Source organism: Squalius cephalus, assembly GCF_949319135.1.
Source record: "Squalius cephalus genome assembly, chromosome: 19".
Lineage (NCBI taxonomy): Eukaryota > Metazoa > Chordata > Actinopteri > Cypriniformes > Leuciscidae > Squalius > Squalius cephalus.
This window is the reverse complement of record NC_137140.1, coordinates 22488706-22504690: the sequence shown is the minus strand read 5'-3', so window position 1 is coordinate 22504690 and position 15985 is coordinate 22488706. Positions and strand designations below refer to the sequence as shown.

Below are 15985 nucleotides of genomic sequence, written 5' to 3'. Positions count from 1 at the left end.
GCAGCAGAGAGGAGGACACTGACAACACGCTGACAGACAAGACAGTCCTGGTTACTTTGAATTTAAACAAAGTATCAACGTTAAAATTTGGTCATTTTTAAAGAAATTTAGACAATAGGCTACCGTTTTTGTGGCTCTGTAATGTGTCTTTACAGATCGCTGTGGTGCCTGCTTGTGAACCGATCATCTCTTCTTTCTAGTTAATTTATAGCATAAAATAAACATGAATGAACATAAGAAGGAATGAAGTTTTAACTGCGGAAAGATGTCAGTAGGTCTACTCGGTACACTCCGTTTTTTCAAGTTCAAATCATCCAACGTTGAACTCTCCTGACTGCTTTGTCGGACAAAAAAAAAAGGCGGATTCGGCGGATTGTGATTGGCCAGATAGCCGTCAATCAAACTCCCCGCGAAGGGTCGATTCTTATTGGCTACCTGCCAGTGTGGCAGGTAGATTGACAGTGTTACCCGCCAATTGCAGAATTCACCCGCATTTGGCGTGTGGTCGGGTGTTAATTTCAGGCCCTGCGCATGCATATGAATTACTGTCATTACTATAACTATTCTTTTTTTATTTGAGTGTAACAGCTGCTCTATGTATGTTGTATCAATTTTTTTATTCCTAGAAGAAAGAAATTAAAATCCATATGAGCATGGAACAAGAACAACAGGTAAGTTGTAAATACTCAATATAGACATTAATCACACAGTTAAAAAAAATAGCCTCATTTTTCTCCTCCCAACACTTCCTGATGGGCTCTCCTTCTGCAGTGACCAGGAAGCAACAAAAAGATGAGGGAAGGAAACCAAGAGGCAGTCATTGGCTGTCAAGTTCGGGGCTGAGGAGGGATTTGAGGAGAGGCTCTCAGAGGAAATGATCTTTGCGAGGGTTATTGGAAACTGCGTGAGCTGGAGTGTGATCTGTGAGTGAGAAACTTAATCGCCTCTCCTCTCATTCCAGTCAGCTCCATTTCTCACATTCCTAGAAAATGGCTGCCAGGGAGCCTGAAGGCTCCTGCAGCCCACAGGCAAAAACTAGCCGTACCTGACAGTTCGCTCGCACTTTGGAAACACCACTCAAAGCCCTGCTGGCCGCAACACAGAGGCTTCGTAACCGCAATGTTTTACACTTCTGAAACCATACACGCACACGCACATACATACAAATGAAGAGTACACACACAGAGGGCGCTTTGGTTCAGTATCAGAGGCAGAGAGAAGAGGAAGAGAGGGGAAGAGTCACTTACTGGTAGTACAGTTTATCCTGATACAGTCTAGATGGGGGAGAACAGACAAGATGTAAATTCAGCCTTCAAGGTTATGACTGCAGACATCCATTACAACACATCGCCAACAAACTGGGGACGGACACGCAAACCAAGTGGAGCGGAGAGGCGCTGTTTCGCTGACCAGATACGCACTCTTTCTTTTCTACCTCCAGTGTGCCGATAATAAACCCCAGTTGGAGTGGATACAGACTCGCTGCCTGTGCTAATGAATATTCATGCCTTCACTGTGCCATAATATATTTAGAATTAGGGAAATTTGGCATGTATTGAAATGTGATTATGCCCAGTTCCATACTAGTCTCGGGACTACTGAATATTCAGAGGTAATTGATTAATTTGCTCTCTGGGTTAGCTCAGAAAGCGGCACAGGAAGAGGAAAGAGAGAGAATCTTGCCAGAGAAACAGCCTGTCCTCGCCAATGCTGCTGCTGATGCTCTCATATGCACATTTTTAAAACCATTTCCCTTTAATGAGTAAAATCAGACGAATTAAAGAACGGCTCACATTTGACGAATTTGGAAATGGGAAAAGGGCCGCAAGATAAGAGGGAGAGGAAAAAACGTGTGTTTATGGACATGTCGCAGCAGAGCACCAGAGCATGTCCACGGTAAGCCTTAGCCTCCTGGGAGAAGAGCTGAATTCAGAATGCTCCTGTAGATAAAAACACTCCGAAAAAACCCACAGCCCTTGACGTGAGGTTCACTTTTCCTGCTTGCATGTGAGAAGAACTGTAGGAATAACACGTCGTATGGAGGGTTCTCACAGTGAAGCTGTAAGGAAAGCCAGTATGGGTGAGGTTTGAGTGTGTGCATGAAAATAAAGAACACACCTCTCGGTAATTTCCCTAAAGGCTAGATCCTGACAGGATCATTATTAATGCTACTAATACTGCTTTTAAATAAATTCTATTCAGGTCTCAACAACAAGGATGTTTTTTTCGCTGCCAACATCTTAACTGGTCCCACCAAACTAATATGTATATATATATATAATAAATCATCCAATATTAACTCATCTATTTATTTAGAAATTATACAGCTATAATATAACACATTTTTAAAACCTTTACATTAAGCTTAACATTTTGTAAAACTGTCAACTTTTAACTCACACTTAAAGTCCTTATTGTTGAGCCCTGATATCACTTATTAACATTCAGGATGTTCAGCCTACAGCTACTTTTCCAAACCCCATGTTCCCATGTGAATCTGCCTTAATACTAAAACCTAAAAACTCAAGGTGAGCTGTCTTTAAACGCTAAAAAGTACAGTACCGCTGAGACTCCTTACTGAACAGCACAACACAATAGCTTTTGTTCTGGTTGGTACTGTATAATATAAACCCTTGCTTGAATCCTGTGAGGAGGCCCCATTTCCCATTACTATCTTTTGCAAAGCGTACTTCTGGAATGGAGAATCGATATTTCTCGTGCTCAGCCCGGGCTGTCCATGCTTCAGTGTGTGCTATGATGGAGTGGAGGGCCGAGAGGAATTCAGAACATTACACAAATCCAGCTCTATCTTTTTCCCATGAGGCTGCAGCTCGTCGCGTGTCGTCAACCACAGTGAAAATCGTGGCCGCTAACAGCCAGAGAGCAACGTGTGTCCACCCTAACAGCGAGTGCAGTACCCTCCGGGCCAGAAGAAATTATTGGTGTTTGTGTGAGTGCATGTCTGTTTGTGCATGCTGAGGTGTGCAAGTTTAAGCCTGCTGGGACTGGGAGATTTTAGACATGCTATATGTAAGCGGACATGTTAAATGGCAAGTGTATGTCACACTGCCAGATGGGAATGGATGGCATTCATCTTAGTGAGAGTTCTGAGAGTTCAGCAGAGGAACTTTTTTTAGCTTTAAACGACCGATGTTCAAATTTACTTACTGTGAACTAGCTTGAACTTGCGAACAGCAGAGGTGGTACTTTATTAGTGGAGCAAGACTGTATAATATTAAGCTGTGCAACCGAGGGAGGAAAGTGTAGTGGCTTCTGGGGAAATGTAAATGAAACGTACTGGGCGGAACAATGGCTTGTCAGTACTCCTGACACGTGTAACGCTCTAGTGGGGAGTCTATAGTATGCAGATGTAGGACTATTGTGTATCAGTACTGTGGCAGGGACTGTGCACTCTCTGGTAGGGTAAGTCTACAGCGTGCTCATCTGGGAGTGAGCGCTTGGCCGCAGACTCTGGCCGTTGAAGGTTCTACATCCTTCTCTTCAACACAAAGTGTGTAAAGTGTTTAATATCTGTGAGAGAGAAAGTGTGTCTACTGTACACTTATCTATACTCTGGGAACAAAAACATAATATAATATAATATAATATAATATAATATAATATAATATAATATAATATAATATAATATAATATAATATAATATAATATAATTAGTGCTGGGCAACAATTAATCGTGATTAATCGCATCCAAAATAAAAGTTTGTGTTTACATAATGTGTGTGTGTACGGTGTATAATTATTTTGTATATATAAATACACACACATGCATGTATAAATGTAGGAAATATTTGCATGTATATACTGTATATATTTATACATAATTTATATTATATATAAATATAAATATTTTATATATAAATAACAATTTTTTCTTAAATATATACAGGCATATGTGTGTATTTCTATGTACAAAATAATTATACGCAGTACACACACATATATTATGTAAACACAAACTTTTATTTAGGAGATGATTAATCGCAATTAATCGTTGTCCGGCACTAAATATAATATAAAATATAATATAATATGTCTATAGTGTGCATATAATTAGAAGTACAGAAAATGATAAGTCCCCATAGCCAAGTTATTGTGTGGGTGTTACCTGAATATTAAAAGGGAGATATTGGCAAAAATGAATCTGAATAGTAAAACTCAAACTTATTAACAGACAATAGATAGATCAAGAACAAATTGAAAACAATAGAAAACAAATTAGTCCATGCTATGTTGTGTATGTGTGTAATTAGCCATTAAGGAGAGCACTCCAACTGGCTGATGTACCTAGATTGACCGTGAGTCGGACACGTCCTCCGTCCAGCTCCAGCCTCAGAGTGTCAGCTGAGTTTCGGGAGGTGGTTGCCATGAGAACACCATAGGCACGCTGGGAACGGAAGCGCAGCGACACGTCTTCTGCCTCAGTGTGCATCACTACTGGCAACTGGATCTTCATGAACTTACTGCCATCATAACTGAGGATGGTGGCATCTGAGAGAGAGAGAAGAGAAGAGAGAATTTAGGAAACACTAAAAAAAGGAGAGTGCTGGGCAGTGACAGCAGCTCGTGGCTGATCATAAACCCCAGTGTTGATGGCGACAGATGAATGACTGCTTACTAAAATGTTTTACTGCCAGACACTGAAATTCTCTACAGCATTTCATAGCAGTTGCCCACAACTGCTCAGTCTAACCAGAAGATAAATGCCATAAAAAAGTCTCATTATACACCACATTTTATTTCTTTGTTATATCGCAAAGCAGTGTTTATGAAGAGACCACATAATGTATTCCTGCTGAGGGGCTTTTGAAGCGCCGTTTACCGCCGTCAATTGCTTTAATCTGGTTATAAGTATCTCAATTATTTTATAGAGCAATTCAATTTAGTGAGCCGAATCTCTAGACAACTAATTTTGCAATGGGAGATAGTCGAGGTCTCAGAGTGTCTCAGAGCATAATCTCACCAGCTGCTCAATCAGAGATATACAGTCCAGAAAGAGAAGAGGAGACACACATTCCAACCGAAAGAGATCTGCAGCCACTCCGCACGTTTCCTGCATAAAACCTGGTTCTGAGCTGGTATCAATTGGAAACAAAAACAGATTCACAAAACTCCTCCCATACACCCCAATATTTTGTTGGTTTGTTTGTTTGTTTTTACACCATGTCAGCTTCAATTTTTATGGTAGAAACCAGGTAAAAATATATTTAAAGGAACAAAAGTAAAAACCATAAGAATATAAGACCACCAAAATATTTCGATTTTTAAAATCGATCTTTGATCAAACAAATAAAATAAAAAATCTTCAAGGAGTTAAGACATGACAGTCCAATAAAATGTTTAATAAACAGTCCCATTATAACAGTTGCTCCTGATATTTACAAATATAATATCTGTGAATTGATTGCTATGAATTTTGTTTGATAAATAATAACTCATGCTTGCATTAGAATCAGCTTGTGATGGCATAAAGACAATGAAATGGATTTGTAATTATTATAGAATATTATAGCTTGTGGTCGGTAAGATAGTTTTATGTTTTTGAAATAAGTCTCTTATGCTCACTAAGGCTGCATTTATTTTATCAGAAATACAGTAAAACAGCAATATTGTGAAGTGTTTTCTATTTATTTTTATTTTTTTATCATTTACTCACCCTGAAGTTGTTCTAAACATGTATTTTTTTTTCTTTTGCTAAACACAGAAGATATTTTAAAGAATATGGGTAACGAAACAGTTGACAGAAGCAACTTGAGGTACACATCATCGGCCTGGAGTTGAAGCACCATGGAGAGTCTGACCAGGGGTGTGAGCCGGCTAACACGCCCATCGCCGTGGGAATCCTCATCGAGTTCGAGGGGATGGAAGCGAGCCACGCCCACCCTCCCGCCACTGAGAGCGAGCACCGGCTGGACCTGTTGGACAGTTTAGTTGAGTGTCTATTTCCCTGTGTCCCTTGAACTCATCTGAATCTTCTTCATCAGACCTGTTATCCTCATCCAGCCTCCCTCTCCCACCACCTGTACATACTGCCATCAGGAATGCTCTATTTTTTTTGTCAGTTTTTGTGCCACTCTCCATTTTCAGTCCTCAGCCAAGCCTGCCACCCAGTCATCATCACCCCCCATCAGTCCCTCTGTGTCACCTCATCATCCTCTCAGTGGCGTGGTTACACCGTGGACCTGCTGGGAGCCTACTTCTCCTGGGTGTGATGAGCCCGTGGATCCGCCTCCAGCCTCGCTGCGTTCTGTCCCACCTCGACCCGGCTGCTGCGCCTGCGCTCCTTCCCCCCCACAACTCCAGCATTTACCATCAGCCATTCGGCCTCACTGGGCTCCCTTGGACCGCCGGCTACATCTGGGTCGGAAATCGCCACGCCTCCACTGCGGACTTGCGGGTCGTCTGCTGCTCTCCGGCACTCCACCCCTTTAACTTCGGCAAGCTCCGCCCTTCTTCAGGCTCCACCTCCGCCATCGGTAACACCAGCTCGTTCTCAGCCTTCTGGATCCCCACTTCCATCTCTGGGGGTCATCGCGGAGGCTCCGTCGCAGCCGCCTAGATCATCGGCGTCCCATCACTTCCACGGACTTCCGTCTGCACGGTGTGCTCCACCTCCCAAGGCTCCTTCGCCATCGGTCGTTCCCCAGATGTCATCACCATCATGGCTCCTCACGCCGCCGACTCGCCTTGGGCTACCGGCATGGCTGAGCTCTTGGTCCAATCCACCTGGCCGCTCCTCCCATCTTCTCCAACATGGATGCTACCTCCTGCTCCTCCCTGGTCGTCGTCATCTGTCTGTCCGCCTGCTTTCACCAGCCCTTCGCCACATCCCAACCCTCCGCCATCTCTCCATCTGTCAACAATCTTGTACGGCGCGAGGACGCGCCTTGCCGGGAGGGGCATATGACACGTTCAGTTTTGACACGTTGTTCATGGACTTTGAGTGTTTTCATGTCACATGTTTCTTTGTTCAGTTTCCCGCTACTCATTCATCTCCTTGGTTACAGTCATTATTAGTTCATGTGCATCAGCTGTGTTTAGTAATTATCCTCGTTATGTTCACTACTTAAGTTGTTCCTTCTCCTGCACTCCTTGTCCGGTCACCGTAATCCCTACCTATTTATTTTTATTATTAATGTTGAAATCTGTTGTGGTGCTTAATATTTTTGTGGAAACCACAATATTTTTTTCCCCAAAAGTCAAGCTTTTATTTGAAATAGATATCTTTTGTGACATTATAAATGTCTGAAATGACTGGATATTTACAAATTGTGTCAACTGGTAATTGCTAAGTATTGTGTAAAAAACGCAGTGACTTTACGCAGTCTTTGTGAAGTAACTTTGAGAAGTTTTCAGAACACTAGCCTCCATTTTAGTGAAAATGGGTACAGGACACTTAAAACCACAGAAGTGCTGAGTATGAGAGTTTCCTTTGAAATATAGAAAGAAAGGTAGCAGAAAAAAAAGTCAAAATAGGTCTGATGAGGAACTCAGTACTGTGTATATGTCTAGATAATTTAGCACGATAATGGAGGCTGGACACATCTGCTTCTGTGCAAAGACCGGCCTCTCAGCCAGAGGACAACATCTGGCATGGAACCAGTACAGACACATCACTCGCTTGTGAGGGAGCTCTGGAGATGATGAGGCTGCAGGCTATCACCAATTAGGCTGCCCTTTTCCTCACACACCCACAGACACACACTCTTCCTGCAATGTTGATGCCTGTCTTGTCTCAGCATCCTCTGTTTCTGTTACACCATTGCCGAGCCCGAGAACACAACAGAGCGAGCTAGCGGAAAACAAGACGAAGACAGGAACACAAGTACGGCAGCATGCATACTAATCAGCACAGTGATGTGATGTACATTCAACCCCCAAGGAAAAGAGAGTGCGTGAGAATGTATCCATTTAAAAAAAGGTACCGTAGTCATGTTGCATGAGTATTGTCTCAACTCTTGCAAAACATTGATTTACCTAACAAGCCCCAGCATACAACAGCTTGTCATTGTAACTAAACTCAATTTATGAGGCCTGTAGGAATGTGTAATGCTATCTTTTAGTGCCACAGCAGAGATCAATACATTATGAAGCTCAGTAATGGTGCATGTGAGAGTATACAGTATCTATCCAATGTGCAGTACTGGTCAAATGTTCAGGGTCAATTTGAACAGTTTTTTTTTTTTTACACAAATATTTTCTGTATATAATATCTTCCTAGTGTTGTCCTCCAAACAATGTATAAACTACAGGATGTGACAACAAATATTGTAAATATATCTGATATAGATTATGTGCAAAATAATTACAGTATAACAAATAACAGCTTGTCAGCAGTTTTAAGGCAGAAAAAATATTTAAATCACTTTATTAAAAATGATAATATAAACCGTTTTAACTGCTAGGAAGTCAAATGTACAGTGGGAACATACAAATTCTCTTCTTTGATCATAGTAACGCAGTGGTTCCCAAACTGGGGTATGTTAGGTGACAGAGGGGGTACACGAACAAAATGCTGATTTTTGCCGTTCATTTAATTCTATCCCATCTTAAAATAACATTAACATAGAGCATGAATTTCTAACAGGCAAAATGCCGTCTTTAGTTTAAAAACAGGAAAATGGTAGTGCCGTAAATAGTCAAATAAATGACATCCAATCAAATTACCTCATCTTTTGTGGTCAAAACTGACTGCATCCACACAATCAGCGTGGTTGTCTGCAGAATATGCTGTCTTAGCAAATCGCACTCCACTACTGTCGTGTAATGTACCTTTAAAAGTGAGGTTTAAGCACTTGCATGAAGAACAAATATAGACACAGACTGTGCACTGAGATTGATTTAAGACTCAAACTCTCTTTGATGCAGAAACATATCCTGTGTGAGTTCTTGTTTTCAATGTTGATAATATATTAAACGAGTCAGAATGCAATTTTTCCTGAACATCCACATGATTGCAAAATGTGACATGGATTTTATATAACAGTTCAACAAACAAAAGGGTAATATTTAGTGACGTAGCTTACAGTTTAAACAAAGTATTGGCAACACTGTTTGCTCTATTTGCAACGAAATAATAGTTCCAACGAAAGCCACAACAGAACTGTTGTGCGTAACCAAGTAACACACATCGGTGAAGCTGTATAATTGGTATCCGTTGAGACACTCTAGAAGGTGATGCTAACCTGAACCTCCATGTTTCACAATGGCTCCATTCAAGTATTTAACCTCAACTTTTCATCGTCCAATCGGTTTCCAAAATTAAGTCCCACCCTACATTACAGAAGTTCAATCTATGAAAGAGAAGGGTTACAAATACAGTATCATGTAGACTTTAACAACCACAAAGCAGGTACCCATCTGATCCAAGCAGGAGCTCCCACTGTCCCACTTTAACCCTAAAGCCCAATTTTTAGCCCTCCCCACCGAGACCCGCTCCAGAGAGGAGGCTGCCTCAAAACAATGACAGCTTGACAAACGAGCCCCCGTCTCGTCTCCAGTGCAGCAGTCTCACGCCAGGGGAGAGGATAATGAAAAGAGAGGTATGGCCAGTGGTTCAGAAAGACCCTCATTGCCTCCTCAAACAGTCACACAGCAGGAGAGCGCAACAGTATGGCATCCGTACCGCTCGACAGCCCACACATCACATCCAATCTGGACAAGATGGAAGTGACGCTCTCTGTGCCTCGCAGAAGTCTGCAGAGGTTTCAAATGAAGAAACATGCTAGGAAAACAGCATGGAGATGGAACAGAGGGAGGACGGGAAATGACAGAATTGAAGGTGTGATCGACAGAGCTCAGCTGTCCACATATTTCGACACTAGAAAAGGGTGCTTCTTCAACTGTAGGCACTTTTGGACCCGGTGGGCTTAAAATAACTCTCTTAAAACACACTTTGACTAGTTTAATATATCTACTAACAATACCCAACTCGTGCATGAAATGAAAAGTGTGCAATTTTCTGAAACATCATGAGTATTTCCATTCATAATGTCACTTCCAACTTCCACCACATAAAAAATTACAGATTGTGTGTAATTATGATAGAAATGATGGTCATGGACATGACATTTTTAACATTTTTGGAATAAAATTTAATAATTATTTGGAATTATTTGGAGTAAATTTTACTCATAAAATGTTATAAATCCTCAATACACATAATTAATATATCGACACAATAAAAATGTTCTCTCCATAATAGATATTTACCTTGATTGCTTTATGCGTCATATTTCATATCTGATGTAATGACCAATTTGATAATCAAGAACACAAAGTTCTGAAAAAAAAAAAAATATATATATATATATAAAATTATAAATAATATATATATATATATATATATATATATATATATAGTCACAACAGGACATACACAATTTGAGTACAAATATTTATATAAATTTACACACAATAAACATTATAATCCTTGTTTAGATCATAATAGTTTTTCATATTTATGTTTGGAAGTCAATGTAAAATGACTAAATCTATACATAAGGCATTTGAAAAGTAGCAAAAAATAACTGATATAGGAATGGATTTAATGTAACCCTCACATAACAAAAAGGGGGAAAAAAAACGGAAAATCTTATTATACTATTATAATATAATATATAATATAATTATTATACTATTATTGTATTATACTGCCCATTGCTTTAGAACGGCTTCAGTTTATCTTTTCGAGTGACACAGATCTCTCAATTAAGGGCAATCTTGTCGCAACAAGCGTTGACCAGTCACGAAAGCTCCTCAAACTGCCGCTCTCCTGGTCTGTAATGAGAGAGACGGAACTGGAGGGCCGCAGGTAGAAAGGAGTGTACATGGCTGGTCACTCTCTCCATCTGCCCCTCCATCTGTTGCTACTTTCATTTAGTGCTCGGTGCTGTCCAACTCCTCTGATATGCAGGATCAGCCCAACACATGCAAATGGAGACACTGTTATGCAGGAATAAATACCTCATCCGTCTCTGTCTTTCCCGTTCCATCAGGCTACCACATAATCTCACATGAAGCACTTACTCTGTCAGACAAACATAAATAAATAAATAAAAATAAATAAATAAATCAAATAAAACAGGGCTGTCAATTCATTAACAATTTAATTGAATAAATTACATGATGTGCCAATTAATTAACCGGCCTAATCATAATTCATCACATACTAGTGTATACTAGTGTTTAGTATCATTGATATACTAGTATAGTTTTGTTAATATTTTAAATTGGATTTTAGTTGTATATTTACTGTTACTGTCAATTTCAGTTAATCTTTATGTTTTAAAATGTTTTGGTTACACTTTTTTTTCGATAGTCTACTTCAGTCATTCTACTAATTATATGTAACTTTGCAACTATGTCAACTAACTACTAATACTCTAATGACTGGTAGATGACATGTAGTTGCAGCACTGTAAAAACAAAAAAAAATATGATCTATAAGTTATAACAACATGCTGTTTATCAAAATAAGTTAAGCATTTATAAGTCTTTTTTATAAGTTATTACAAGATTCAACTAATTTTTCTCACTTTATTGCAATTTAATTTGAAATTACTTAAACATCCAAGCGTAGAAACAGAGATATTAACGGAAGAAAAGAAAAATGTAAACAAATATATTACTGTGAACATTTTATTTTTAGAATAAAATTGTGACTTGCTAAGGCTAATTTCTAGCATTTTAATTGGAGATGCAGTAAGACTATTTAGCTTTTTTTTCCCTTCCATTTGAAGCATGCTCTACAATAGTTTGTCAACTTACAGCCCTTTCAATAATTCATTTTCAGCCTTTTTGTCATTTTATTCATAGTGATAGCAGAAAAAGAACTGGAAATGGTGCAGTCAAGGGAGAACAGGATTGGGAAATGACACAAGCCAGACTCAAACTTGCATCACCACCTGCATGAGTGATTGGCATGTCAGTGCATTTGATCATGCAAAAGGCCTAATCTGCCATAATCTGAATACACACTCCTAGCCTGACGTCGTCATACTCAGATTCTAGTCAGAATATGAGTCTGATACTGCTCCATTGGGCTGTGATTATGGGGCGTGTTTCAACCGAACCAGGAAAGAAAATGCCATTGCACTCAATTGGATAGACCTACAACCAATCAGAGCAACGGAGTAAGTGATGTATGTTCTTCATTCATCTTTCCGATCGACAAATACCTTGATCGCGGATCTCTGTTCCTCTTTTTAAATTAATGCACTGTCGATATCTTCTATAACAGACGCGATGGTGGAATCTACACATCTCAATTCTCCAGCGGCAGTCATCTTTTTTTGTAAACGAATTCAACCCAAGCGCTCTTTGGTGACGTGGATGATTACGTTACTGTTGATCATCTGTCCATCATCGTATAAAGCCCACCCTGACAATTTGATTGGTCCGAACAACTCTGGTTCGAGCATAGTTGCTCCACAACGGACCAAGTCCAGACGGAACTTCCCGACCTCAAATGTTGTGGGCGGGGCTAAGGCGTGGGCATCCAGGCTAACCCACTCCCTGAATTGCGCTGTTCTTTGAGTTTAGCTTGCTAGATGACATCCGGAGAGTCAGCAATCACATGGTGCAGCCGCAGGCCCTCCCCACCAGAATACTGCAGTGCACAGGAGCTATAGTTGCCACAGGGATTAGGGAAATGTATGTTCAACAATCATGATAAACAGGATGAGTTGGCTCAGAGGCATCATACATTATTCAGGTTTGCTCGTAGTGAGTTCCTGCATGCCGATGGAACCTTCACCGTAAATGCATGTTACAATTTTTCTGCACGCAACACGACACCTCATGAAGTCTAAAAGCGCGCAGCGGCCAGGGCAATGAAACAAATACCGACTTGGGAATCAACATGAGCGACCTGCCAACCGTGCAATCAAGCAGGTGTGGCTGAGGGAAATAAAAGTGAAGTCTATAAAGGCTCGGCTGTTTGATCCCGCTTGTAGCACATCCTATCGCCTCTCTAAACAAAACGAGTGCTGTAGGGTAAAAACTCTGTTTGCGAAACTATCGGATACTGAGGGATGAGCAGAGGTTACGCGCTAAGTTTAGTCACTGTAAGTGCCCATTAGGGCCCTTGGAGTGATAGAAAGTGATAGAAAAGGAAATTAGGGCAGATGTTATTCTGGGGCGTTTGTTTTTCTTTGATGCTTTGTTCAAGTCAAGTACTGAGAGCAGCTGGATGGTTATGGATTTATGCACTGAGTTTATTTCACCTCACACAGCTGAGCAGGGCCAACTGTGAACATAACCAGACTCTACGGGAACATTTTTTTTTTTGCATAATTTTGTTGTTGTTGTTGTTCACCCTAACTCACCCTGTCTCCATCTGCCTATAAGTGTACACAGTTTTTGTCGTTTCATATTCAATAATTTTGTCAGTTTTACTTTGACTGAACTAACCAAATTATAATATAATAATTTGAAATTAAATATAATTAAGTATAATTGAATGGTTTTGCATAATGACATCACTGTTTTCTTCAGAGCAGCTTTACAGATCAGCTGAACTAATTCCACTATTGATGAACACAGATATTGAACCGAAATTAATCAACTCTGAACTGATTTCACCTGAATAACTTTAGTATCGTCTTTTTAGAGCTGCTTTAAGGCCTGTTCACACCGGGACGAATTTCGCGCGCGATATTCGCCGACGTTTAACGCCTCGTGACTAAACAAAGGGCGCCAATGTGAGTGTGCACACCGACGCGAAAAACGGCATGCGTAAAAGCGTCATTTTTTTAAAAACGCCTCAGGTTCGTTTTTTTTATTTGACGCGCCGCGTCAAAAACTGTCCGACCAATGAGATTGGCGCTTTTGCTCACGTGTCTGGAGCTTGTGAAGTTACAGTAAAACACAACTTGGGGGCGCTCAAACACAAAACGGTCTTGCCAAGCACACATACGAAACGGAGAAGAAGATATACGCCAAGTAGCGTCTACACTGCCGGGAAGAAATAAGACGAGGAAGATGCAAGGCAAGATGAATGTAGAGCTGCTGGTCTCGTTGGTGTCGGAACATAAAGAACTATATGACAAACGCGACAGCGACTACAAAAATCTTGATAAAAGAGAACTGTTATGGAGTGGTATTGCACCTTGTGTACCGGGGTATTTCTGTTTTACATTAAGCGCCATCTAATGTCAGGGAATGAATTTGCATGTTCACTCGGCTCATCGTCAGCGAAAATCGCTTGGGTGTGAACACAAAAAAATGCGTTGAAAAACGCTGGCGAATAACGCGCGCCGATATTCGTCCCGGTGTGTAGGGTGCTTTACAACAGAATTTAATTCTGTTTGCATCATTGAATCATTATTGAACAATATCACTGTAAAGCTGCTTTGAAAAAACCTGTATTGTATAAAGCACTATTTAAATAAAAGTGATTTGATATAAAAAAACATTTTAAAAATCAATTCATTTTAGTAGACTTCGTTAAAAAAAAAGTCATGTCATGTCATTTTTTTGTCCATTTTACTCTAAAACATGCAGCAAATAGTAGAATTATCATATAATAATTTAAAATTAAATCTACTTATCTAATAAAATAAAATGTAAAAATAACATTTATTTTAGTAGACCACAAGATAAACAAAAATTCCTTTCAATTTAAATTTTTACTTTTATTCCTTTAATTATTCTATTTTACTCTGACTGAAATATACAGTATATCATAGAATTATCTTAAAATAATTTGAAATTAAACAATTATATCAAATAAAAAAATAAAATGTAATTAGTTTTAGCAGACCACACAAACAAAATTTTTTACATTTTGAAAAAAGTATAAACATTTATCAAATCATATAAAACATAGGCGGAAACTGGGAAAAAAGCATTAGAATGAGTATTCTAAAGTATTAGCTACCTTTCATAAGCTGAACAGTGAACTCTTCATGCTTTAGAGACTTTAAGTCATTTTCCACATTTTAGAAATTGTTCAGGATATTGCTTTTGCGTAGCATGTTGTTATGGCAAAGACGAGTAACACATTCTGACCAGCACTGAAGATCATCTGCATTCGCTTCACTACCTGTGCGGTTGTTATAGTATCTTGTGTATACAGTATACTGGACATATTTGTGCACCGGTGTTCAGCTCTTTCAGTTGAAGCAGATCAATCCCAACATGCTGTAATTAGATCATTTCAATCAATTCTTTCTGCATTGATTTTCTTCTAAAACCATTTTACTTTATTAGGTTATCTTTGCCTCATCATATTTTAAGCACGTTTCAATTAAAATAGCTTAATTATTGTCAGCAAGCATCTTTGTCATTTCCATTATAAATTTTGCTGACAAGATTAACACTGTCGCCTGTCTTTCTCTTTCTCTCTCTCTCTCTCTCTCTCTTCCATTTTAGCATTGCACAAAAAGCTGTTTTCTGTGACTGGAATCTTATAAATGTGCATCTGGAGGAAGCTGGCAACACCCTATAAAACTGCACCAGACTGCACCATTCTCTTTCTGACGGCTGTTTGTGGTGAAATTTACTTGGGTGATGACAAAGCAACCCATCTTTAATGGGTTAATTGACCGAATCACTTCCATAATTCCTGCGCAGAGCTTCAACAACGCGCATATAATTGATTGTTATTTTCCCACAGTAGCGGCTTTGCTGCAGGGTGATATCAGCGTCCAGACAACAGCAACAAGCTTAAGAGAGATGCTCTTCCATTAAAGAATTAGCCACTATTGCTTAAAGCACTTCACGGAGGCCTGCCCGAATATGAGGAGGCATCTATGAGGGGTGGAAATGCATAACTGGATGTGGACTTAAAGCTCTCGCTGACTCCCTTTTTAACAGGCAGGGGGTGAACGCTGGTCGCTTTGTTCATCTGGAAAAACAACAGAATTAAAATTCTGCTAGGGATGGAGACAAAAGGCAAAAACATAATCCATGCTTGAGTGGCTCTCTCTGAAGATGACATGGACTGAAGAGAAACACAATTACC

At 39.7% G+C, this 15985-nt stretch overlaps 1 protein-coding gene across 29 annotated transcripts in view; it reads right to left on the bottom strand.

Annotated features, from left to right (window-relative positions):
- Positions 1-15985, bottom strand: part of nrxn1a (neurexin 1a) — a 177195-nt gene that overhangs the window by 74877 nt on the left and 86333 nt on the right. For 22 of the 29 annotated variants that reach the window (XM_079850567.1, XM_079850578.1, XM_079850579.1 and 19 more), the window contains 2 exons: positions 4306-4509; positions 1248-1274 (listed from right to left, as the gene is read on the bottom strand). In XM_079850567.1, the coding sequence (XP_079706693.1) occupies positions 1248-1274; positions 4306-4509 (231 nt within the window). The remainder of the gene's footprint in view (positions 1-1247; positions 1275-4305; positions 4510-15985) is intronic. The other 7 variants (XM_079850568.1, XM_079850572.1, XM_079850584.1 and 4 more) reach the window with 1 other exon arrangement.